Source organism: Coloeus monedula (genome assembly GCF_965178545.1).
Source record: "Coloeus monedula genome assembly, chromosome: 2".
Lineage (NCBI taxonomy): Eukaryota > Metazoa > Chordata > Aves > Passeriformes > Corvidae > Coloeus > Coloeus monedula.
In genome coordinates this window covers 1,006,181-1,032,358 of record NC_138782.1, presented here as the reverse complement: position 1 = coordinate 1,032,358, position 26,178 = coordinate 1,006,181, and the positions used below count along the sequence as shown (strand labels likewise).

At 46.7% G+C, this 26,178-nt stretch overlaps 2 protein-coding genes across 2 annotated transcripts in view; one reads left to right on the top strand and one right to left on the bottom strand.

Moving 5' to 3' along the window:
* Window positions 1-12,248, bottom strand: part of CFAP61 (cilia and flagella associated protein 61) — a gene marked incomplete at both ends in the record, with an annotated part of 88,035 nt that extends 75,787 nt beyond the window's left edge. Inside the window, 7 exons of the mRNA XM_082299550.1 lie at window positions 659-812; window positions 2,781-2,913; window positions 7,476-7,617; window positions 8,634-8,701; window positions 9,111-9,187; window positions 11,292-11,442; window positions 12,106-12,248. Of these exons, the coding sequence (XP_082155676.1) occupies window positions 659-812; window positions 2,781-2,913; window positions 7,476-7,617; window positions 8,634-8,701; window positions 9,111-9,187; window positions 11,292-11,442; window positions 12,106-12,248 (868 nt within the window). The remainder of the gene's footprint in view (window positions 1-658; window positions 813-2,780; window positions 2,914-7,475; window positions 7,618-8,633; window positions 8,702-9,110; window positions 9,188-11,291; window positions 11,443-12,105) is intronic.
* A 2,087-nt stretch (window positions 12,249-14,335) lies between these two features.
* On the top strand, window positions 14,336-24,691 carry CRNKL1 (crooked neck pre-mRNA splicing factor 1). Its single transcript, XM_082300253.1, has 14 exons — window positions 14,336-14,409; window positions 14,623-14,775; window positions 16,041-16,132; window positions 16,243-16,401; window positions 16,756-16,922; window positions 17,429-17,607; window positions 18,252-18,422; window positions 19,115-19,306; window positions 20,025-20,084; window positions 21,231-21,311; window positions 22,850-23,089; window positions 23,366-23,467; window positions 23,993-24,241; window positions 24,439-24,691. The coding sequence occupies exons 1-14, from the start codon at window positions 14,362-14,364 to the stop codon at window positions 24,604-24,606; spliced, it is 2,061 nt and encodes a 686-aa protein (XP_082156379.1). The 5' UTR covers window positions 14,336-14,361; the 3' UTR covers window positions 24,607-24,691.
* The last annotated feature ends 1,487 nt before the right edge of the window (window positions 24,692-26,178 follow it).

The window sequence follows — 26,178 nt, the reverse complement described above, 5'->3', positions numbered from 1 at the left end:
TGAAAAATAAAGACAACAACTGTAAATCATTTACGTGACACTTCTGTTCTACAAACAGGTGACACATTTGTGCTACTGGTTTTTATCACTCACAGGAAGGCGGCTTGTACATGTGTTGCAGTATCATGTCCAATATAAAAGTGGAATAAAGAGACAGTCCCTGATCTCCCAAAATCTTGTAACCCAGGAGACTGCAAACAATAAGCAAAGAGAGCAGAAGCTGAACCACAAGGAAGAAAGATGACATGAGTCAACAGGACACCATAACAGGCACAGTTAACCAGCTGCTCAGCTACTGACAGAGCTCCCCTCACCACCAGACTTTACAATCACGTCTTCATTTAGCAGCACAGCTATATCTGATAGACAGTACACCCCATGCTACAGCTTTCTGAAACTTGAAGCCTACATTTATCCCACAGCTGGCACAGGCCAGCTCCCCACAAACAACAATCGCTTCTGAGTCAGAGACCGGGGCTATCAAAATTCCTCTCCTCAATTAAAAAACACCAGACATCCTGCGTCAAAAACAGGTACATTAAACTTGTGTTTTCTTGCTAGTAAACCTATATATCCTTTTCCAACCTCCTGCAGAACCTACTCAGAAGCTAGACACAAACACACCTTTAATCTATTTAGCACTTTAGAACACAGATACCTCCTTGAACACTCGGCTTCCGTGGCACTTTGAGAATATCCTCAGGATGTGGTTTACAGAGTCCATGGAAAGGCCCCAAGTCAAAACACTCTTGAAACAAGGAAACGTCCACGTGAGAACATAAGCTCATAAATCCTACTGCAGTGCCACCAACCTGGAAGATAAAAGCCTTGTCACACGAACCTGTCATTCTAGGTCAGTACAAAAAAAAACTGAACAAAAAACTTCTGAAACATCAACTTTTATGTTCCATCTCTGACTGTGCATTACAGAAAAGTATAAAGGAACTATTTCAGCAGAAGCTAAAGATCCTTTTTAATTTTTAGCTTGTAACACGTGTATGAGGACCTCTGCAGTAGATGTTCTAATTCCTTTTTAGCTATGACTTGCAAGAATACTAGCTCTATATATGGGCCAAATAATGACCTGGTGTTTCAGTAAAATATTTGTTACGGCAAATAAAAAAACATACTTCCAAAACTGCATCATTCTCTTTAAAGTTAGAGTGCAGCTGAAGTAGAACCTGCATTCAGCTAGCTGTAATGGTTCACTCATTACTGGACACTGATCTGCACCTAAATTGGGCTCAAACTGAAAAGTGTATTTTACTCTCCTAAGAAATTAACAACTCAAGAAATCAATTATGTATTATATAAGGAGTACCTAATGCAGTATGTATTGTTTGCAGCACTTATAAGCCCCAAATATATTTCTGTGTTCTGAAAAAATCCAAGAGCTAGTCTTAAAAACCAAATGCCCTGGCAAACATGGGAGCGATGGGATCCCTGCAATGCTGGCACCCACGGTACTCTGGATGTCTGACTGCTGCTGGAGTTCCCAGCAAGCTGCAGTCCTCAGCAAGACAACACACTGGGACCATGGAGAACTGGCATGCTGGAGAGCTTCTGGCTTTCACCTGAGACAACTCTAGAAGAAAGAAGCTCTTTAATTTTTAGTACTGTATGCAACTTTCTGGTGAAACACATTATCAAAACACATTTTCTTTCCTCCTCAATACACAATGAAAGCCTTTATAAACCTAAAGAGAATTCAAAGGCTGGATTTGTACAGCTGTTTTATCAGGCCATCGGCACTTCAGTAAAGACTTTTAGAAGTGTGACGTTTAATTTTTCTGCCCTCAAACAACAAGTGATTGTTTGTTTGCGTAACCAACAAAGCTGGGGTGCGCAGTTGCCTGGCTGCTATGTAATTTCAGGCCCAAGGCTCAGCAGAGGCTGATTAACCAATCCATCTACCATATGTGCAAAAAGAGGCTGCCAGCTTCATTCTCCGCAGGGAAAATTGGCATCCATCGTGGTTTGCGTGGAGGTGCCTTCCCAATCTGCCGTGGCAGCGGCTGCCTGGATAAACTGGGGGCCAGAAACACCTTTCGGTGGTCTCACATGGAGCTCTGAATGTGCCACTGAAATGTATTATTTATAGCAATGGCCCTCTGCAATGTGCCATTACACTAATGGTGCATTGTTTCTCATTTGGCTCCCAATGGCAGTGATTACATGTTGCAATTTTACAAAACCATTTGCCACAAAAAGCAGACTTCAGGAATTAAGGAGGTTATATTGCCTATCAGCTTGCACTACCATGTACAATTACTAACACATGAAAATCTTAACAGGAATTTTCAGCAGGATAACTATTGCCACTCCTTTCTTATTTAAATTGATTCCTGGGTTTGTCTTCATTTCAGCAAAAATCTGTTTGAGCCAAGAGAAAGAAAAATTATCTACAGCACTTTAAACTGTGAAAAGATTACTGGCTGCTCATTTTCATATGCAATATGAGCTTTCATCGGGAATGAAAACAGGTCATCTGAAATGCAAACGTCTAAAATGACAACATGGCTTCTTCAACGTGGTCCGTCCAAATTCCTTGAAAAACATCTGCACAAGAACTGGGAATTGCTGCTTCATTTCTGAACTGGAAACATCACTCCTGAGGACAGACACGAAGTACATCGAGAAGGGCACTTTGTGGGTACAGACCATGAATTCTGCCTTCCACAGGTGGGCTGCTGATTTTATTCCCTGAGCTAGAGTGAGCTGTCACACAGGACATCTCTAATGCTACGATCAGACTGAGCCAGAGCTCATGGCAGACTGACCTCACAAACAGCTGCCTGATTTTCTTCACCTTCACGTTCTATGAGATCGACAAGGAGATATTCACCGTAGGTTTCCTTCAGAGTCTCACTTTGAGGTGTCCAGATTAGCATGAGATCATCATAATCTTCCATCCTACAAAAGAGAGATCAGGTAATGTACTAAGGCTCTGCCATTAATAGGTCCTGATACTTCCGTTCTACTCCATTAACATATAGAAAAATATCACAAATATTCATTCCAAAGCCTGCACCCACAAATCACTTCACCTAGGACACACCCCCAGTGCACACTAAAGTGAGAGTCTCAGCACCAGAGAGGCAACCAGACCCAAAACTCAGCAGAACCCACCAAAATCTGTACTGCCCAGTAGAGATGCTTCTCCTTCCTTAACAAAATATAAGGGAATCCCAGTTCAAAATTCCTCAGTCTCCTTATGAGTGTGGTGGAGCACTCGTACAGGTCCCAGACTACACGGATTTTTATTTAAACAGGCAACAGAGACTCTTTGCCATTAGACTGCTATTCCTACCCAGGATGAATGTAACTCTGAACAAGAAAATCCAGCACTTTTACCAGAGCAGTGGTAGAATTCATTAGTCACACACTCTGTGACCATGGCACAAAGGCTGGTGGCAAACCAGCTCTAACACTCAACTGCTGTTAATAACATGAAGCCACTTGTATTTATCTCTTGGGGAAAATGCCGGAATTAAGTGGCACAACTAAAAGCAGCAGAGAAAACTGGCGCTGCGTCGGGCTGCCATAAGGAACAACTGCAACAAACTGCAGGGGAAGCCCTCCCTGCTTCAGGCCGGGAGCAGGCGGGTACCTCGGCTATCACACCAACACCCCGGGGCACGCTCGCGCTGGACCGGCCCGGGGAGCCCGGCCCGGCCCCGGGGCCACGCGCGGCGACTCCGGAGCTGGCGGAGCCCCGCGCGGTCTCTGCCGCCACCTGGCGGCCCCGCCGGGAACGGGCAGCGGCTGCTTCGCTCACTTGGGATGATGCACAAGCCGCCTCCTGCACGGGAACCGGGACCAGCCTGCGGCACGACCCTCGCCCGTCAGGGATGCACAGACCTGCTGCTGCAGGCAGGCATCCAGGAACAACTATCCAGGCTTCCCTCGATCATTGGGGATGCACAAACCTTGCTGCTGCAGGGAGAACCAAGAACTTCAGAGCTTCCCTGGGTTTTGGGGAAACCCTGTTTTGCTCCAGGGCCCCACTGCTCAGGTAGGGAAGTGTCTGTGTGCAATATCTGTAAGTTGTAGATCATTGTTCCACACAGGCAGGAATCCAGAAACAATAAACAGATTCTCAGTGCCACTCTTTACGTGTTTCTGGATTTGGAAGGAGCCTTAAAAATAACACAGCTGGGCAAAAGAGGTTCTGTTTCTCATGGTATCAAACATTGTCCAAGCTCCCAAGCACTGCCTGACTCCAGCACAGGAGAGGTAGTCAAGGGGTCTCTGGATGGTTTTGCTGCTCCTGCACACCAGAATGGACATGACCTCTGGATAAGACCACCTTTGTAATCAAGGCTAGGGACCCCTTGGATCCTGACCTTGTTCCTGCTTTTTTTTTCCCCTCAACTAAAATGAGGCTCCGGGAACAATGAAAACTCTGTAAAAACTTAAGTAACTCATTCTTTATCTCTCAAACCAAAATGGTCACCCTTATCTCCTTCACAGGAAGTATCCCAAGGGAAAAGCCGCAGTGAGGTTTTCTATTATCAGAATGTCACCACCTCAACACAATTAATTAGTATAGCAAATCTGCTAATGAGCTATCAAACCTCAAACAAACCAAACTAAGAGGGGTAACAGAGTGAGACTGTATCCTAATTGAATGCAGTTATTTCATGGGGTGGATAATAGACACACACCTCCTCCAAACAGAACCTTGTGCCAAGTGCTCCGAGTGCCCTACGTCATTCTGCTCCGTGGGACGCAGGACAAGGCCACACACAAAGGTGCAGATGGCAACTCCTGGAGACTGACCCTGTGACAGCCAATGGGACTCACGCCCATTCATCTATCTCCATGCACACTACACTGTAGGAACACAACCATTTCAACTTTTTTATTCTCTTTCTAGTATCTTTCACCAGTACTACAGTCTTTAAAATAGTAAAGAAACCCTCCAAACCCCAGTAGCTTTCCAATATAAAAATGCCACGAAACTCCTCTACTGTGAGCACGAGCACAGAGCTGCAAATTGGACTCTTACCTACAGGGTACAAACCCAAGAATGACAGGATCTAGACAAGATACCAGCAAGAACCTTAAACATCAAAGCTTACCAGGCTGCATTCTAGCACACTGCTGACATCTCACATTAGAGAGGCCAGACAGAGAGTAACTTCAAAATGGATGGTTAAGCAAAGTATCAATTTACAGCTGCTGTTCCCCCTCTGTAAGTACAGGAAGAGGGAAGAGAGATTACCCTAATCTCCTCTCACTGCCCCAGAACATGTTGCTAGGCAGGTGGCTGGGGACAACGTCCCCAGAGGAGTCTCTAAGGGCTCTGCTGACCGTTACTATGGATGCCAGCGAAGCACAGAGGTGAATGCAGAGGAAAGGGAAAGGCAACGCTCCTTCTGCAAACAGAAATTAGCCTTACCCGTCACCTACTGACGGACAACACTGAAGTAGGAATTTTATATCATAACTGTGTAATTTCAGAGGAAAACCAGTTCCCCAGTTAATTTTCTAATAATAACAAAACTAAAGCAATTTTTATTTTTCATAACAAACTACAGAAATCCCAGACAAGATGGTAGCTCTTATCAGGAATATTGCTATGGCCTAAGTGATATTTCCAATCATGCAAAAAAATATTTCTATTGACAATATCCAATGGCCATCAAAAAAAAAAAAATTATAGTCTAAACTGAAAAAAGTATTATAGTTAGAACCAAGACATATGGAAAGGCTTTAAATCTTTAGGCATTAATTCACCTATACTGATATCTTCTCTGTATAAAAGTCTACCACTTGTTGATAGGTGGTAGATGAGTCAAAAGAAACACTCAAAAAGCCTAACAATTGTACACTGAGTTAGTATGAAAGTGCTTTTTAACATATTGAAATATCTGGAGCTACAGCAGGAGGATGTGAAGGGGCAAAGGTCAGGCCTCTGGCCTTTTTCTTGAAATGCTCAAAAGTCAAGCAACAGGAGGAGCACAAGCTGCAGATTTGCTTCAAATTCAATATGTAAAATATTGATGTACGCATGTAAAATGTAAAATTAAAAACGTAAAATGTAAATGTAAAATAAAAAAAAAATCAATATGTAAAATTCAATATGTGCAATAAAACACCTCTCAGAGACAGGCTTCTGTCAGAATCCAGCCCAGGCCGGCAGCATGAATCAGCCCATAAACAAACAAGTGTGGTTTTACCAGGCAGAGACATCAGACACACTCAACGTGGCATCACCATCTGTGAGCACTGGTCAGTACAGACCCCCCCACACCCCTATCATTTGATAGGGTGTCCAAGGAATGTGCTGCTCCCTAAACTTCCACTCCAGCAGGCATCAGAAATGCTAATTTAATCACAACTCTGCTACCTAGCCACAAAGCAGCACTTATATTTACTACATGCAAAACCAATTCCAGAATAAATCAGAGTTAAATCAAATTACTGCTTCATAAAACATTACCCTACCTGCAGTCTTCCCCCTGTGAAGAGGACAAGTAACCCAAAATTTGATGGATACAAGTTCTATTTCAACCACACTATAGGGAAGCATCTCCACAGCAACAACAACAGGAAAATCACCAGACCCCTGGGTCAGAAACCTGGCATTTCTCATGTCCTGGACACAACACTGGCAACAGGCAGAACACACGTGGCAGGAAAAACCAAGAGTGGGAACAGTCACTACACAGGTAGAGAGAACAGACAAGCTGCAGGGAAATGCACGCCTGCCTCGCGCACTGCAGGCAGCTGTGCTGAGGGGAAAGGAGAAAATAATTGTCTCACGTTTTTAATGACATTTACGACTGGGACCCCACAGCAAGAGCAAAGCTCTCCTAAAGGCACACTGTGTGGGCATATCAAATCTTTGCTCCAAACTGGGGCCATCAAAAAGGGTAACACAACGGAAGGAGAAATGTGTTACCACATTATTTTCTTCAGCTCCCTCAGCAAGGCCAAGGAGGCTGCTCCCCCGAAACACAGCCAAAGCCAAGGTAAGGAGCACTTCCACAGGAAAAACTGTACAAAAGAAGATTACTTTTCATGTCTGAAATACTACTGGGACTAGGGATTCTCTGGTCTTATTTACCACTTTTAGGTAACAGGCCTTCCTATTCAAGTTTTGTTTGACTGTTCAGCACGAAACAGTAAGAAAATTAAAAACAAGTTGGAAGAGGCTTTAAGAATCCTGGAAACCACATGCATTCCCTAAAATATGCAGTGCTCTAATTCAGCCAGCAGATCACAGAATAAACATCACTGACAGAAACCAGTCTTTCTACACATTTCACTACTTTTCAAAAAAATACAATTGATCTTGTGATGAAATAGAACAAAACAAGCATAATCCTAGAACTACCTAGTCTGGTCATCACAGAAAACCAGAGCAGTCAAACCAAGATACTGATGCTGCAAATTAAGACAGGAAAACGCTTCAGTTTCCCCCAGACAGATGTGCTCAGGGAAGCAGGAAGGAGGAGCTGCATTACCTTGCCTGGCGCACGTACAGCCGTGGGTGACACCGATGCCTGGGGCATGCCAGCAAGGTGAAGCGTCTCTCCATCGGTGAGCCTGGAACAGGTGTCATCCTTTCAAAGACATTCCCCATGCCTAGCTCTGAATGACAAAAACCTGCCGGGGGCAACGGAGAACCTTCATTATTCGAGCTTTAAATTAACAGCAAAACTGTCTGAGAAAAATGGAGTTTCAAACTTAAACCACAGATAGCAAAATGCTCCAAATCTGTTAAGTTAGGCAATGAAGCTGAAACAATAGCAGTATAAACATGGGAGAATGGTCACCCAAGTCATCTAACTAATCCAGCATTCCAAACCTGAATAAGCTTCAAAGCAGTCAGAAATCGGTAAAATCCAATCCCTATAAAAATAGTAAAGCCAATTCTCTATGCCTCTGGAGAATCTTTGTCAGCACTGAGGGAAAGCTGATGTTTGTTGCCAGGGGGGGTTTGACAAAACCCTTCATTCAAGCCCTCTTTTCTGTAGCTGACACACCACTACAGCCTTTTAGTATGACCTGGAACCAAGATGCCTAGAAGCTGGCGAATCAGAAAAGTTCCAGCACGCTTCTCAGCTCCATTAAGTGCATGCTTGGTTTATTAGTCTGAACTCAGGACTAAAATTCCAAGTGACATGCTGTTCTCTGATTAACACGTGTATTTTCTTTGCACCTCTTTCTAAACAAAATAACCCAAGTTTCCTTCCATGTCCACAGCAGCCCCTCTGAGCCTCACCAAAGTGTCCTCTTCCAATCTGTACTGGCTTGGCTAAGTAAGAGAAAGTGCCAATTTCAAATCTCTTGTCTCTATTCAACCAGAAATTGTCACAGAACTTGTAGGAATTGATTTTTGAGATCTTTACTCCTTTTTGATGTCCTGTTTCTGGCAAATTTAAAGTTTGCAGGGAATGGACAGACTGCTGAACAGCTGCTGGAGCGAGCATGGAACCACAGATACCTCTTGCACAAGAGATCCTCACAAGAGGATACTTCTAGATTATGTTTTCCACATGTTTAGAAACTGATAACTGTTCCCAGTATTACAAAGAGAACACCACAAGGAGCTCACAGTGCATATTAATTAGATTTGCAACTGCTTTCATTTCAAGAATAAAACAGTATTAAATTCTTACCTAACTTCTCCTCAGGTGGTATAAAGAGAAGTATAAACTGCAGTTCTGGTAGTAAGATAAAAGCTCTCCTGGACAAATAACAAACATATTCAGTCTTTCATCATTACACCCATCAATGACAGACAGCAGCTAGTTTTTTTAATATATAAATGTTTTTCTCCAGTGTCTCTAATCTTCCTTCTTTAGCCCACATGGATCAAAAATTAAAACATTTCTTACAAACAATAGCACGTGAAATTCATCTGGGTAATTTTTACTGGGTTTTTTCCAACATTCTTTCTTTCAAATTTCCCAACCTTTACATTTCAAACATCCTTTTTTTATAGCAGTTCCACAATGGTGAAATAGTAAAGATACCAGGCCTCTGTTGGCAGACCTCTGACATGGTATCTGGACGAGACAGCTTGACTTGACAAACTTGACTTGACAGCAGAAGAAGGCACATGCCTCACTACACAAGGCTACACAGGAACTCACCTAATGATTTCTTGGGAACATTCAGCCGCATATTCTTCCTTTGCCACAAAGAGATGCACGAACAGCGTGTTCAAAGGCTACGAAATGAGGAATGCACGCAGCTCATGTTTATTACATCAGCCCAAGCACTAGTATGCATATACATTTCCAATATACATGATCTGCACTCAAGGAGCAGCTGTGTATATGTAAGTGACTTCAAAGCATGTGTCGATAAAGTTATGTGATTAACGTGCTTTATATCATTTTGTGCTTCTGCAACATTTTTTCTTTGTACTCCATTTACTGTAGTTTGACTGCAATACACACTGTACATCTCATATTAAATAGTATTAATTCTCGACTAACAACATCCATTTATTAACATTATTTAACATTTAACATGTGTCTGACAAAGACATTCTTTTTAGGTTAAAAAAACCCCTCAAACCAAAAGCACACATACTTCTCATGATCCTAAAGTGCTTTTTCTTTAACGGTAGTAAGAAAAATTACGAATTTTAAGATGACATCATGAGACACACAAACACCAGGCAGAAACAGGGCAGACTAACAAGACACCTTTATCTTGTGCATCTCCAGTGAACCTGGAAAACCCCTGTGCTGGAATGGCAAGAGCTATTAATTCAGCTGTTCCCTAGCACATTGATTACAAGTGCTGGGTCAATGAAGGTTTGCCTGTAGATAAAAATACTTCTACCAAAAAATATTTTAAATGGAAAAACCTGAGGTCCTCTGAATAGTACAATATTCAATTAAAATGCCATAGCTAGAGTCACCAATAAACTTCAGCAATTTAAGAGCAAGAATGATTTCAATAGAGGCTGCAGCACATGGATCAGTACCAAGACAACAAGCTACCGTAACAAACATCTAAAGCCATTTCTAAAAATTGGGCTACTTGTTCCCTTGTTCTTTAAAAGCAAAGGGAAGAAATGAAAACAAAAATTTACTGTTTGAGGTTCAGAAGGACACCAAGTAAACCAGACCTGGACTGTAACAGTTTCTGAATAGTGCTGGTAACCAGACAATCCAGTAAAGTATCTTCACTAATTCCATTCTGCACAAGTCTAAACTCTTACTTTAGACCCTGAAATTATTTCTGTGCTCTAGAAAAAAGACAGGTCAACTAGACTTCACAGAAATCCCATGTTCAGATGACCTCAGCTTTGAAAAGCACACCTGCATGGATTTAACCTGCAGTTTACCAATGACATCTCATCAAGTTATACCCAGAAAATGTTTAGAGCTTCTGCCGATGCAGAAGCATAAGACACTGAATCTTCTACACCTACTTTAGCAAATAAACCCCATTCTAGAAAAATAAGAGCTCTGCTGCCTGTCCGTTTCAAGGTATTTTTCACTACTGGTTCTGACTAATAACTTTTTTTTTCTTGTCTTTTCTCTGTAGGCCCCTGCACCCCGCAGTCAGCTGTGGCTTTGCTGCACCAGATCCCGCGGAGCCACCGGATCCCGTGGAGCAGACAGCCCGAGGGAGGTCACAGCACAGCAGAACCCCCGGAGCAGCTGCGGCTGTGCCCTGAATGAGGTGGCTGTGCCTGCCTACAAAGTGCCGCTCAAAGGACAAAGAAAGTCCATTACAAAGAATTCACAGGTCCTTTCTGTACACTCCCTTTGGCTGTAATGACTGTGTTTCTTTTAAGAGCACACATTTTCAAACACAACTGCTGTTTCTGTCAGTTCACCTCCCAGCCATTGCTTAACATCTCAGAAGACCCCGGAGAACTGGTGAACAAATGCACAGAGATAAGGTGTTGGCAGTGCCGCAGTTATTACGGAACGTGCTGCCCACCTTCTGAGTGCTTGGGGTTAACATTTTCTGTATTTTCTCAACAATCACACGATCTAGCTCCCAGCTGGACTCAGTAATGGGGGAGCACGTGAGTCCTAAACTTGTAAGGGCCTGCTTGTAGTCCGTAAATCCTACCAGAAATTCACAAGCTTGCCCAAGGAGCCCGTGTGAAAGTTGCCAGTAGGCAAAGCAAAGAGCAGCACAGCACCAAACAAGCTCACTGCAGGACTAAGATACCCGTGTCAGCACGAGGGTTTCTGCGTCCTGAATGCCTCAAACCTACCGAAAATAGATTAGAGATGCCCACGTGTATTTTTTACACCTGAGCCTTAAATGAAAACTCAACTAGAATCACACCATTTACTTACAGTGCACTTATTGTTGGTGTAGTTTTCACGCAGGAAGGGTTCCCATTCAGCCTGATCAGTGATATTCCAATTTGGATAGTCCAGAAAGGCAGCATGGGCTATAACCTCATTCTTCTCATTGCAGAGTGTCAAAGCAAGATTTGATATTTCCCTATGAAAACAGTTTAATTTTGCACAAGTTGAAGAAACTCCACAGAGAAAAATGACTGACTGTGAATTCGGCCTGCTAGAACAGAAAAATGAGCCCCATACAAGAGGGTTCCCAGGATCAGGCCTCAATAAAACTTCATCATCCACATCCTAACTTGGTATTGGTGTTTCAGTTCCAGATATTTGTGTTCTAACACTACAAAAATTCACGTAGATTTTCAAATCCTCAATCGTATTAGTAAATTTGGGATGCAAGACTTAAACACTCCCTCGTGTTCGTATGTTTCTTCACACATCTCTTTCTTCCCCAAAAAGCTGTTATCCGAGATTTTTGCTATTAAGGGGGAAAAACCTAAGTGACCCACCAACATCTGTCTGTCACACGGCCTGTCTGCTGAGAGTTTTCTCAGGTGCTACTTAACAGCATTTCTTCTGAGCTTTGATAAAAGGAAGCTAGCCTAGAATTAAACCCCCTTCCCCATGGCAGGGACCCAGGTTGGCACAGTCACGCAGGTGACAGACATGGAAGCAGATTTTCTTCCCCTTTTTAGAAACAGCACAGAAAGTCATTACGTCACACCATGTCAAGGCTCAGAATGTCTTCTGCCGTTTCAAGTGTAACGTATTTGCCTGAAAGGTGATAACCTAAAATACCATTACTTACAAAAGGTAAGTGACATCAATCATTCCAAAGAGATTTTCTGTAACAGGGCTGAAGAGGCCGATAATGCCTGGGACATCGCGTGATTCTGTCCTTCTAGCAGTGACTACCTCTGTATTTCCCCTGGAAGAGGTTACCGTGGCCATCCTCCAGGCTGCACTGAGAACCAAGGAAAACATTGCTGCTCCAGCAGTCCCGCTGCGATCCACTGCCAACACACTCACTTCAGGTGGGTTTTCATAAACTCTTAAGTGGGGCAGCTCCGATGGATTTCGGTGCCCGGCTCTCGTACGCCTCCACACAGATCCACACTTACGGCACGTACAAGGCACACCTGAAATGCAGCAGGCAATCACCCCTATTGTCTGGATCCTACAGAGGAAATTAATTGTTTTAATAGGCTACAGCTGCTTTTGTATTTATTCATTTGCATGGTAACCAGCTCATCACCAAGAACTTCAAACTCAAAGGCCTTCAGTGCGAGGCTCAGCTGTGGGCAGTCAGGGGAACAACGTCCTGGTTAAACAGCAGCTTCAGGTGAGTTAACTCTATTTGGTCCAAAACTGCTCCTCAAATTTCTTTTGCGGTCAACAGCAGGGCTTAAATTCCAGAGGGGATCCAAAGTTCTGTGGCTATTCAAAGTTCTACTGCTTTCCCACGCAGAAGAAAAAGGGGTGGGGGGCGTTTTTGTGGTTCCGCATTCGCAAATCTGCCCGGCACAACTGATTTCTTGATCCGCCCAGCAACTTCAGAACACACAGGGGCAGCAGATACTCAAACCACCCGTGACCATCCCCTCAGCTCCAACACCTTTCAGCTGCGTGTCTGCTCAGTGTTGCAGCCGACTCTGACCCAGCCAACAACCAGGCACGTGAAATAAAGCGAATGAACAGTGGCTTCCCGCAATTTCTTAAATATGTGTGCAAAATATAGCACACATATATATATATAACTCAAAAATAAAGTCTAAACCAACGTGCCTAGGCCAGCAGAGCAGTTTCACCACTCCGCCAAACACAACAGCCACTCCTAACAGCGACTCCAAACCCAGATGAGACGCTCAATTATTAGGCACCGCATTTCCCAACTAAAGTGAAAAACCAAAAGAAACGCAGATTTTTACACCGCTTAAACACAGATGAAGTCATCCGCACTCCTACACCTTTCACAAACACGGCGTCCCGGTGCCAGTGCGAGTCCTGAAACTGACCTGAAGCAACACATCTTCTACAAACACGCGTCAATTTCATACATAAAAACAAACACGAACCTTAAAGCGCCATTCATCGACCGAGGCTTAACACTGAGATGACTTCAGCTGAGGAAAACCGTTTGCCACATTTCCATCGTCAACTGTTTAACTTAACGCAAAAAAAACCACACCCCCACCTCCAGCAGCACCCCTAAACACCCTCAGAGCCCCGGGGGAGCGAAAGTAGCATTTACACAGTAAAAACGTACCCTTTTCGTGAGGAAATGCTGTTCTGCAGCAACTCCGGCATTCCTCCCACGGAGCAGCATCCCGGGGACACCCGAGGAAGGCGCTGCCCTCCCCAACTCCGGGCAGCTCCCTCCCGCCTCCTCACACAAACGCCCTCTTGAAGCACAAGTGAGACTCCACGCGGGTTTTTTTTTTTTGTGTGTGTGTGTTTGTGCCTCAAAACGCACCGAACTTGTACGTACCTCGGGGGGGGGCGAGTCGGGAGCGGTCTGAGGGACTGCGGGAGGCTCCTGCGCGGCACCCCCGGTCGCTTGGGGCGGGGCCGGGGGCGGTACTGTGGGCGGTACCGCGGGGTGGGGCAGGTGCTGGGCACCGGAGCTGGACACCCGAGAGCCGGACACCGGGGCTGGACACCGGGGCTGGACACCCGCGCCGTCCCTGGACACCCCCGGGCCGCCCTCACGGACCCCGGGCTCGAGCGGCCCCCTCAGGCACGCGGGACAGACCCGCGCCTCCCCGCACCGAGCCGCCAGGGGGCGCCCCGCGGAGCGCGGGCACGGCGCGGGAGCGGCGCGCGCTCACCTGCCCTGTCCCCCGCGCGGAGCGGAGCGGCCACGGGCGGTCCCAAGGGCGGGACAGGCGGGACAGGCGGAACAGATGGAACAGATGGAACAGACAGACCCGCGGACGAAGCGGACGCGGCAGACAGTCCCACGGGCGGAACGGACGCGTCGCCGTCACCGTGGCAACGACGCTCGGGCGGTGCTGCGTGAGGTCAGGGGTGCCGGGGCGGGGCCTGCGCGCGGAGCGGCGGCAAGATGGCGTCTACGGCGGCCGGCAAGCAGCGCATCCCGAAAGTGGCGAAGGTGGGCGGCAGGGAGGGCGGCGGGGACCCCGCGGGGACCCCCCCGGAACCCCCCGGGACCCCCGGCTGCCCGCTCGCCCCGGGCCGTGGGCTCCCGGCGGGTCCCGGGGGGCTGCGGCCAACACCGCGCGTAGCGGGGCGCCGGCGGAAATTGAGCAGCTCGGTGCCGCGTTAGAAAATGTGACCCGAGCCCCGCTTTGCGCTTGCCCTGCAGGTGAAAAACAAGGCACCCGCCGAAGTTCAGATCACAGCAGAGCAGCTTCTGAGAGAGGCAAAGGAGAGGGAACTCGAGCTTCTCCCACCGCCTCCGCAGCAGAAGATCACAGATGTTGAGGAGCTAAACGACTATAAACTCCGGAAGAGGAAGGTACAGTAAAAAAACGAGCTTAATCTCGGCACTCACATAAAGCACTGAAATTCTGCTATTTTTAGTTTAAGCAAGATGTAGCCTGTATTTCTTGTGAACTTTCCAGGTGGATACCAAATGTTTAAAATCCCTAACTGTTTCATCCTACCCTTGATCACAGCGTGTAAGTTACACAGGTGTTGCTTGGCAAAATCTGGTAGCAAACATCATCTCCCCTGTGCCCATGTCCGGAACACTGAAAGGGTAATTATTTACACAATTAACAGGCGTTTTGTTCATTGCCACCAGCATCTGGCCAGCTGCTATAAAAGAACGTGAACAAAAAAAAAATATAGATAAATAGCATTACAGTAATGCTGAGCTGTAATTCTTCTTTTAAAATAGTTGCCTTGCTTGTGCAAATTTGCTTATGGTTCTGCTCGGCTTTTTCCTTTGGAAATGCCTATCCAGGATGAGCAAAGCAAGCATATTCCTAGCGGGGAGTTTTCTCCATGATCCTTGCTGACAGGACTGAGGGGAGAATTACCTGGGCCCCCCAAGTGCCCTTGATCACCCCCCCCCAGGTCCTGCTGGTTCTTTCAGGTCTCCCTTGCTTGCCTTTTTTCATCTCTTCTATGGATGTGGTGGCTCATTCCTGCCATTAGCTGTGTTAAACGTGTTTAGCTGCTCATGACAACAGCAGTCATCCTGACCACAACACAAGGCTGGACTTGCCCTCGCTGACACCTCCCTAGCACATTTGATGCCAGCCTGTTAAATCCAGGCAGTAAAAATATGGCATCTCACTTTAAAGAAAAATTTAATGCGGTGGTACATGCATGTCAACGTGACTAAATTCATGGTGGTGCATCCGAATATATCCATGCATATCTGCAGTGACTGGATTCCAGCTGTCCAGGTAGTGTTGCTGTCAAAACATTAAGCAGAACATTGAGAAATTGAAGGACTGTTTTAGTGCTGTCAGCTGTTACTCTGTGTCAGTATTTCAGGTGCCGGCTTGCAGGAACTCGGGTTTAGCCCTGTTCTACGTGGTTCCACATTTCTAGCTTCTCTGCCAGGCAGTTTTTACAGTGTCGTACTGCGTTATATCTGTTATCCCAGCTGCGTGGATGTGGGATATTGGGAACTCTTGATAACGAGAAGGATAGCAGCACCTCACATTATATACGGGGTACTATTACGTTATAATAATAGCCCATAAGCCATTTACGACGCGAGTGGTCTGCAGAAGGATTTCTCCCTTACAGATGTAATTTTCTCCTCAGACTTTTGAAGATAACATAAGAAAGAACAGGACTGTTATCAGCAACTGGATAAAGTACGCACAATGGGAAGAAAGCCTGAAGGAAATCCAAAGGTAACAGCGACGCGGCTGCCGGCGTCTCTTAAAAGCCTTTTTAGACACACGCTGACACACACCCATGTCTCAGAGACACGTTTTACCTGCCCTGTACTCGTGTTTTCCAGAGCCCGTTCCATCTACGAGCGTGCCTTGGATGTGGACTACAGGAACGTCACCCTCTGGCTGAAATATGCCGAGATGGAAATGAAGAACCGCCAGGTCAACCATGCCCGCAACATTTGGGACCGGGCCATTACCACCCTGCCCAGGGTGAACCAGTTCTGGTACGTTGGCAGGGCAGGGAGCACCCCTTCTAGCCCCAAAGACCGCACAGCATTTGGCTGTTCTGGGATTATGCAGATTATCCTGTTGCTCCAAGTCTTCGGGCTAGTCTGGACAGAAGGAGGAAGGCTGAAGTTTTGGAGAGGTTTTTAAGTGCTTTTTAAGTGGCAAGAGCGTTGGGAGAAGAGGATGTTTGTGTGCCTGGATGCTGCCAGTCACAGCTGTGTCCACAGGCATTTCTGGGGTGGGAGGAAGTAGGTGAGGGAAACTCAGGGGTGCTCTTAGGAAGCACTCCAAAAGCCCTTGAATTGATGCGTTCACCACATGATTGCAGAAACTCAATCTTCTTTGCCCAGGTACAAGTACACTTACATGGAGGAGATGCTGGGCAATGTTGCTGGGTCACGCCAGGTGTTTGAACGGTGGATGGAGTGGCAGCCAGAGGAGCAAGCCTGGCATTCCTACATCAACTTCGAGCTGAGATACAAGGAGGTGGACAGAGCACGAAGCATTTACGAGAGATATATCCTTTTCAGTGCCTTGTGACTCCTGCCCAGGTTAAGGTCTCTGTTCTTTATTTCCTCCCCAAGTGTTCCATGTGCAGCAGTGGCTCTGTGCTCCTTTTCACTGCGGTGTGCCGGGAATGAGCCACCACCCTGGGAGCCAGCAGGAGGTGTTACAAGCACGCTTAGGGAAAGCCTCCAGATTCAGTCAAGTGGCTCTAGGTCCTGCCACAGCAGTGTCTGTTTAACTGCACTCATGCGCCCAGCTCTTTTGTGGTCATCGTTTGTTTCAGGTTTCTCCTCGGATTCTCCCTGACCCTTAGCCCTTTTTAAGTTCTCGGTAAGGCACAAAGCCTTTGCACACTTAGAGCTGTCAATCTTCTTTCTTCCCAGCCGCATTTGCTTTTTCCCGCATATAGCACCCTGGGGAGTTGTTTGATGCAGTCCTTGACCCAGTGGTCCCAGGGAAGAACACAGCTGGGGATGTGCCGCTCAGCCACCGCCTTTTCCTTAACAAAAGCTGCACTCGTCCTCGTTCACCCTGACGTGAAGAACTGGATCAAATATGCGCGCTTCGAGGAGAAGCACAGCTACTTTGCCCACGCCAGGAAGGTGTACGAGCGGGCCGTGGAGTTCTTTGGGGAAGACCACATGGATGAGCACTTGTACGTGGCTTTCGCCAAGTTTGAGGAGAACCAGAAAGAGGTAAGATCTCCTTCGTAATGCCTCTGAGTCGTGCCAAGGTTTCTCCTTGGATATCGAAACTCCAGGCCGTTGTTTAACATTCACTGCAATACTTGTCCTTCCCAGCACCTGGTGATTGTAGTCCGAGTTAGGGAGATGGTTTTTTGTTCACCTCTAGCTGCCTCTTGATGATGTCAATAAAATGAGCTCTAAGGGAGATCTGCCAAGCCCAAGACCACCAGCATTGGCTCAAACCTGTATCCTTGGAGTAGAGAGGTTCTGAGAGGTTATAGGCCTGCATGATAGAAAACCGGATTGGTCCAGATGTTTTTCACAGTCTCTTAAGGTTCCCACGCTGATAAGAAGTTGAAAACATTCTGTGAACACCACCAAACCACAACCTCTTAAAAATGGTTTAAATATTCTAAACCTGTAAACGAATAAGAGATGACGGGGGCTGGCATTTTCAGGTTTATTTTCCCTCCCCCTCAAAGTTTACTCTTCAGGGAGATCTGTGGTACTCCTGTTCCAAAACAATTGCTTATGTTGAGGTGTTCCACAGTTCTGCGTTCTGTTAAGCATTGCCAAAAGCTCATTGAAAAAACTGCGGGGGAGGACAGAAACTGCTTTGTAAATATTTTTCAAATTATATTTAATATTTTCAGTTTGAAAGAGTGAGGGTTATCTACAAGTATGCCTTGGATAGAATTCCAAAGCAGGATGCCCAGAATCTCTTCAAGAATTACACCATCTTTGAGAAGAAGTTTGGAGACAGGAGGGGAATCGAGGACATCATTGTCAGCAAGAGGAGATTCCAGTATGAGGAGGAGGTGAAGGTACGTGTGACAGGTACCCTCCAGGCTCACTGTACAGCCGGACACTGCTTAATGTACGTGAGTATTTTGTGATACTGAGCCTGAGGAGTTTCTCGTTACCCTTGGAAGTCAGTCCAAAAACAAGTACCAAAGGAGTGTTCATTTTAGAGCCAGAATTCCGTTCCACGGGGAAGAGAATGGTGCTTGCATTCACTGCTTTTTTTGCTTCTGCTTTCTAATCTAGATTGTGCGGGCGAGGTTTTTCTGATTGAACTCAAGGCTTTTGGTCCCCTTTCGAGTCACACCTCAGGGATGATGCAGTTCAGCTTGTAGTTACTACTTGACTTCAGTTAGGGAGTAGCCATTACAGGAGACCGCACCTGTGCGTAAATACCTTTTTGTGAGGGAACAGCTGTGCCACACCTGCCTGCTGTTCAGTCCACACTGCACGTTTCACCATTCCTCACCCCTTCTCACACTTTTCTGGGGTTGCCTTCACTGAGGCAATGCCGGGGGCAAAATAAAGACGAAACAAAACAAACTCGTATTTTAACCTGGAAGCTCTACCATAAGCATCCCCAAGACCGACGGTTTTCGTTAATACTCCAGTGATCTGTTTTAAAGGGGAAATTCTGGCTGAGTAAAGGATCAGGCTCTGCTCTTTTCAGTGGCTGAGGTTTGTGTGCTGTTGCCCCGCTCCCTCTCTCTGGCAGGCAAACCCCCACAACTACGACGCGTGGTTCGACTACCTGAGGCTGGTGGAGAGCGACACGGACGCCGAGACCGTGCGGGAGGTGTACGAGAGAGCCATCGCCAACGTGCCCCCCATCCAGGAGAAGCGCCACTGGAAGAGGTACATCTACCTCTGGATTAACTATGCGCTCTATGAGGAGCTGGAGGCAAAGGCAAGTAGCGACAACTCAGGGGTTTCCCTTTCCTTTGTAGTAAACAGCTTCTGATAATTTAATGAGAAAACCAAGAACTAGATATCCTGTTGTCTTGTTAGTTTTGTGTAAAAAGCTGCAGGATTTACTATTTAAGTACAGAGAATTTCTCCTCTTCCAGTTTTTCCCCCTGTGCGTAGGGGAGGAAAAAAAACCAAACTTCTTTTACCCTAATTCACCCAGCAGCATGCTGATGGTGAAAGCGGAAGTGGGTGTTTCTGGCCACAGCAGAACTGCCCGTGCCAGGCTGTTACCTGGACTCGTGAAACAGTTTTACAGTTAACAAAAACTGTTTGTGAAGCAGCCACGTTGTTGCTGTAGCAGCCTTCGAGGCTGTGCAAGTAGTTACTCTGTTTCCAGTCACAGAACATTAGAGCTGCTCTGAGTACAGAACACCTATTCGGTGTCTGTCAAAGGAAGAGACATGTTTTTCCTCCCACGACGGGGACGCTCCTTGTTGTATTGTCTATTTCTTAGCTCTGAACCTTGCTTTGGAAAGGTGAGTCTTGCTGATTCAGAAGCTACCACCTTTGAACTGTGCGCACTAAGTAGATAAGCATTCCTGATTCTAACCAGCTTGACTTGAATACTGTTCTGCAGTCTTGCAGTCATTGCAGGATTCAAAATTCAGCATAATCTCAGCAGTAAACAAAGTGTTTAACGCTGCCCGTTCTTACAGGATGCAGAGCGAACCAGACAGGTGTACCAGGCATGCCTTGAGCTCCTGCCCCACAAGAAGGTATGGCTCCTCCAGCAGCTTGGGTTGAGTTTTGGGTTTAAATGCCCTAGATAAGATCCTTTCGTTCTCTTCCCTCCCCCTCCCCCCCAACGTTCAGGTGTGTAAGCAGCTCCAAATGGCTGCTAGCAGGTTCACAGAGGCTTTGCTTAAAACTTCAGGTATCCCTTCCAGTTTCTCAAAACATCAGCCTTCCAAAATGGACGGGGAGGTCTTCAAGCTAAAGTGCAAGACGTCTGTAATTTGCATCCCCGGTGGGAAACTGCAGGACAAGTACTGGTCTCAGATTCCCTCATACACATCAAACACAAGGGTTTTCCCAGTATTTTCAAATAATTAAATTATAAAATAGTTGCTAATTATCAATATAGTTGCTGAGTAGACTGTAAGAAGATGACACTACACGTAGTCAGTGCGTAGGGAAGACCATGTAGTCTTTGCTTGCTTGCATTCCTCCTCAGGCGGGATCCGTTCATAGCTGCTCACAGCCCGGTGTCTCTTGCAGGGCACTTGTGGCTCTGCTTTACTGGGCTAGCACCTTTTATAGCATCCAGTGGCCCTCATGGTCACCCCTGAGGCAGCTGCGTTTGACAGAACAGCTTTCAGGTCTGTCTTCCCTGTTACAATTGGTCTTCGAGGCCGATTGCAGTTTCGTGGGTTTTTTTTTTTTTTGGTTGTGAACTTTAACTGTAATATCCGTGTGGCCGAACCCTTACAACTATTAATCTGCATTGCCTTGGAGTGTCAGAAAATCCTAGTTCATGTTGTTCTTCTTCTAGTTTGTCATTTATTGTGTCATCTGAGTGTCAGATTGATCTCTAGCTATTAAAGGCTGATTAGCTGTTAATTGATTCAGCAGTAGCTGATGTTTTGCCAGCCGATGATGGGTTAAAAAACTATTTTTCGTTGGTTTAAAAGACTTCTGTCCTGGCCATTTTTCCTTTCACCCCAATATATTGTCCTGTCGTAGAGAGATTGCTTTAGGCAATGAACTCTCAACCTTTCAGCAGGAAAACACTGAGATCAAATGAGGCTACCTGCAATAGCAGTAGTATCTTGTGTAGAAGGAATGCCTGTTTTTTAAGGAATGCGTGCAGTATTGTCTACTGACTTTCCAGCCTAAATAGCACTTCGTTCTTTCTCTTCCAGTTTACATTTGCCAAAATGTGGCTGCTGTATGCACAGTTTGAAATTCGCCAGAAAAACCTCCCCCTTGCCAGAAGGGCTTTGGTAAGCTTTTGTCAGAGCCATAACTGACTTCACTAACTAATAGTAACACAGGAATGTCGTTAAAAGATCTTAAATTGTCCTTTCTAAATTGCTGGTTTAATGTACTTAAAATAAAGCATCCGAGAAGTCTGCAGGGGCCAGCATTTACTGTCAGGTATGATTTTAAAAGAAGCAGTAGCTTGTTCTGATGAATTAGCCCCGGGCTGAAATGACAAAGCATTCCTCTGAATGCAGAGCACCCACATCAGCTTAGTGCTCTTACAAGTTCTTAGCTGCTGCTGATTCCTTACAGTGATACTTGTTCCAACAATAGGGTTTTAAAAAGCCTTGTTGTAGATGAATGGGAGGTTTGACTCTAGGAAATTAGGACCTGCCGACTGCTGCTGACAGAAGCAATCACAGGGGCTTCAGGCAGGCTCAGGAGCTGCTGAGCAGGTTCACTGTGTGAATGTCAGCATGTTGGGGGACAGCAGGGTGTGATGGGGCAGCAAGATCTTTTGAAATGAAAAGGTTCCTTTCTTTTCAGTTCAGATATTCTTCGTAAGCTCAGGGACAGCAGCAGGCATTTTGAGAGAAATCCAGCGTTGGTAGCAGTTGAGGTGGTTTGACTTTAAAGAGCAAACTGATGGGGCTTCCACCAAAACAGTGACAGAGGGCACATGAAGAAGAACTTGAGCGTATTCTGAAATACCAGCGGCGTTTGTAGAGCTGGTAGGCCACAGCAGTGACCAAACTGATAATCCTAAGTGGTGGTTTCCTCCATTTCTAGTAAATTCCAAGGCAATCGATGTGTAGGAACAGTTGTGCAGGAGAATGGCAGGGAGGGAATTCCGTCTCAGATTGCCTCACATTGGCTTGAGGGAGCAGAAGCTACAATGCTTAGTAAACCGTACTTGTCTATAGAAGTGCCTCCAAGGTCAGGTTCACTACAACCTGTCTCAGGTATGCCCATTCTTAACCCTTGTTTCTTCACAAGATTCCCAAACTAGGAATCCAAAGTCGCCCTCAGCTTGGCTTAGGACAGACAGTTTTCTTCAGAGACTGAGGCGTACCAGAAAGAAAATACTTTATAAAGACACTATTCTCCAGCTGTCTGTTGCTGTCATCCAGCAGGCTGGGGTAGGCCGCCATCCTCTGTGCAAGGAGGAGCAGCTTGGGGCCACAGTTTGTTTGGTATCATTTTGTTTTATGAGATGCTTGGGAGCTGCTCACTGGGCAGGCTGGTACTGACTGTGCTTCCCTTCAGGTGCTCGGCTGATGAACCAGGGTCAAAAGTTCCACTCACGCTCCGTGGGGAGCCCATGTTACGTAAAAGTATGACAAGTGATGATGTTTTCTGCTTCCCAGGCTCTTGGTGTTTATGGATGCACGTTTGCTCTGCAAACACTGAATTTCCTACTGGCCCTGAGCAACCTCAACAAACAGTGCAAAAAAATGAGTTGTAGTACTGGGGAGTAAAGAAACACTTAGAAAATAAAGCGGGTTTTATTTTCCTTCAAAAAGATCACTAAGAGGTTTGGTTTTTTTCTGCTTAACAGGGGACATCCATAGGTAAATGTCCAAAAAACAAACTGTTTAAAGGTTACATTGAGCTGGAGTTACAACTGCGCGAATTTGACCGCTGCCGAAAGCTGTATGAAAAATTCCTGGAGTTTGCACCGGAAAACTGCACGTCCTGGATTAAATTTGCTGAGCTGGAGACCATCCTTGGGGACATCGACCGTGCCCGGGCCATCTACGAGCTGGCTATCGGCCAGCCCCGGCTGGACATGCCAGAGGTGAGCAGGGAAGGGGCCAGTTTTGTGGAACTATTGCACAGTGGCTGATGAACACGTGAACAATCCACCGGATAAAACAGGAGGGGAAAGCCGAGGGGATGATGAGCACCGGGTTCGGTGCCGCTCAGCCCCAATCCCAGCCCGTGGCACCAGTGAACGCACCCCGATCTCCGAACCTTCTCCCAGGGAAATTCCACCTTCACCCCTTCTCTTCCCCTCCCGGTGTCTCCGTGTGCTCGGAACGAATGTGGTGGTGAGGAGGCTTCTCTGTTGCAGGTCCTTTGGAAATCCTACATTGACTTCGAGATTGAGCAAGAGGAGTATGAGAAAACCAGGAACCTCTACCGGCGGCTGCTGCAGCGCACACAGCACGTCAAGGTGTGTGTGGGCACCCAGGACACGGAGCTGGCCCTGAACCTGGCCCATGGGCAGGGAAAGCCTGGGCTGCCTTGGGTCAAATCAACCCAGGTTCAGGCCCGTGCCTGTGCTCTGAAGGGGGGAGGGAAGTTCCTGAATGCCGTACAACAGCAGGCATGTCTCAGATGAAAGAAGCTTTTCCATGCAGCCCTCTTTGCTGAGCAGCTTTGGGATCTTAGTTGCAAAAACATTGCAAGGAGAACTGTGATTTTCCAGTGTCCCTTGGTGCTGTCATTGAGTAAATTCACAGGGGTTTCTCACCACTTGAAACGGCCACAAGAAATTGTTCCGCGTGGCTGACATGGATGTTGTGTCCTGCTGAAATGGGCCAGCCTCACAGGTGTGAGCCAGATGGGGATTTCCTGGGCACCTGCTCGTGTGTTGATGTTTGGGTTTCCTTGCTGCTTTGTTTTGTTTCAACCTCCACCCTGGCTGTGTCAGCACGGAGCAGAGGCTGGAGCTGGGGTTTGCTGTGCGTGCCCGCAGGTGTGGATCAGCTTCGCGCAGTTCGAGCTGTCGGCGGGGAGGGAGGAGCGGCTGCCGCGCTGCCGGCAGATCTACGAGGAGGCCAACAAGGCCATGCGCAGCTGCGAGGAGAAGGAGGAGAGGGTCATGCTGCTGGAGTCCTGGAGGAGCTTCGAGGACGAGTTTGGGACTGATGCCACTAAGGAGAGGATAGATAAGCTGATGCCTGAGAAGATAAAGAAGAGGAGAAAGCTGCAGGCCGAAGATGGGGTAAGGAAAAACGGTGCCAGTGGTGGCTGTGAGCCCTTGGTGGCTTTGTGCTTTACGGAGTCAGCTGCTGGGATAACAAACACGGGGCTTAATTTTCTAGTATTTGTCTAATTTCTTCTCTTTCTTATTAGAAGCACCTCCTAATAGCCAACGTTAACATGGAAATTACACTCGCTTTGTGGTATTTTTCTCTCTAGTCTGATGCTGGATGGGAGGAGTACTATGATTACATTTTCCCGGAAGACACTGCCAATCAGCCCAACCTCAAACTCCTGGCTATGGCAAAGCTCTGGAAGAAGCAGCAGCAGGAGAGCGAAGCTGCAGCCATGGATCCTGACAAGGACATTGATGAAAGCCAGACTTAATACCTTGCCTTCCCCCACCCCTTTCCCAGGCCGTTGTACAGTATTTTCATTGGTGATAAATAAATGTATTTGGAGAGTTTTAGTACTACTGACTGGAGATGGATTTTGTGTGGAAGACAAGCACCATCTTGGGCTTGGTGCCCTTTAACAGCCACTTCCTGTGGGTGTCCAGCAGTTAGAGGAGAGGTCCTGGGACCAGTGCAGGGGCTCTGCAGCTGTCACCAGTGACCACAGAGCTGGGCAGTGACTTTGCTTTTAGCACAAGGCCCTGTCCCAAGGCTCCCACAGCCTATCCCAGCACTGCTCAAGGACGTTAGTGTGCCGGGACAGCAGACCTACTGCCTTGAGTGAGAGAGATGTTTCTAGCCCTCATCCCTGATGAATTTTTCAGTAGTTCTGTTAAATAGGAGGGTATCATGAGAACAGTTGAAAACAGAAAACCATGTTGACCCACAACCTGGTCAATTTCCTATCCAGGGGTGCTTTTATCCCAGAAAAGTGTAAGGGGAGACAATAGCAGAAGTTAAATACACTGAAAGCAGCCCCTGGAGGACAAATCTGAAGGCATCGGTACCACAGTCAGTCTGCGTTTGAACACTTCCATGTCTTGGCAAACACCGTCAGAGCCGTGTCACTGCTCTGGGCTGGGCAGTCACCACCACTCTCACCTGTCCAGGTCTGGCCTGTCCAGCTGCGGCCAGAGCAGCCTTTTCCTGCCCCATGTGAGCCTCTAACTGTGCCTCTCCTCCGCTGTCCTCTCATCTCTGAGTGTTTCTGCTGACCCCCCACCCCGTCACATTGTAATGCTCATTTCTACTTTCCCTCCCATTTCAATCCCTCCTGCTGCTCCGTGCCCCATCGCTTTCACAATTCCTTTTGATGTTTCCTTCTATCCAACTCCCTGTCTCTGCTTTTTCATTTCATTTCATTGAATTCGTTGCGGAGTTTTCAGGAGTGGTAAGATGGTTTCCTGGTGCATATTTTGGTGAGGTTTTTTGGGTGGGATTTTTTTTGTGCGTGTGGGAAGAAGTTGGTTTGTTTGTTGGTTTGTTTGTTTGTTTTTGTTCTATTGTTTTATTCTTTGACCATTGCCTTTTCCCAGGAATTCCTTCCCTTTTTGAAGGTGGGATCCTGCCCCCTTTTTGCCAGCCTTGCTGTGTACTGTGTCAGTTGCCGGTATGGAATGGGTGCTGAGACGTTCCTGCCCGCTTGATTTATGTCTGTTTGCCTCACTCCTGCAGAGCTGCAGGTTCTCATGTTTAAGTTATGAAGCCCCAGTGCCCTCCTGGCTCATGCCTGGCCTGCCTGGAGCTATCACCAGGCTGGGTGGAAGAGAAACACTCTTGCTGGAAAGGCTTCTGGCAGCGGAGAGGAGAAGAAGGACACCCCACTGGAGTAATAGCCCTCTGGAGAAATGGCATCCCAAGGTTTAGCTGTGATACATGAGGGGCTTTGGGAGTGTGGAATGCTTCTAGATCTTGCAAAAATCAGGTTTTCAGGTGGAAGAGGGAACACGGAGCGTGGATTTGTGCAGCGGAAAGGTGATCAGCTCGACTGTTACCTGGCAGAGGA

Bases quoted from the DNA above. Each gene is read 5' to 3' on its own strand.
- CRNKL1 (XM_082300253.1), top strand. From the start codon at position 14,362: ATGGCGTCTACGGCGGCCGGCAAGCAGCGCATCCCGAAAGTGGCGAAG. The intron at 16,402-16,755 runs GTACGTTGGCAG...TTCTTTGCCCAG, and splicing joins CCCAGGGTGAACCAGTTCTG to GTACAAGTACACTTACATGG. The intron at 16,923-17,428 runs ATATCCTTTTCA...CAAAAGCTGCAC, and splicing joins ACGAAGCATTTACGAGAGAT to TCGTCCTCGTTCACCCTGAC.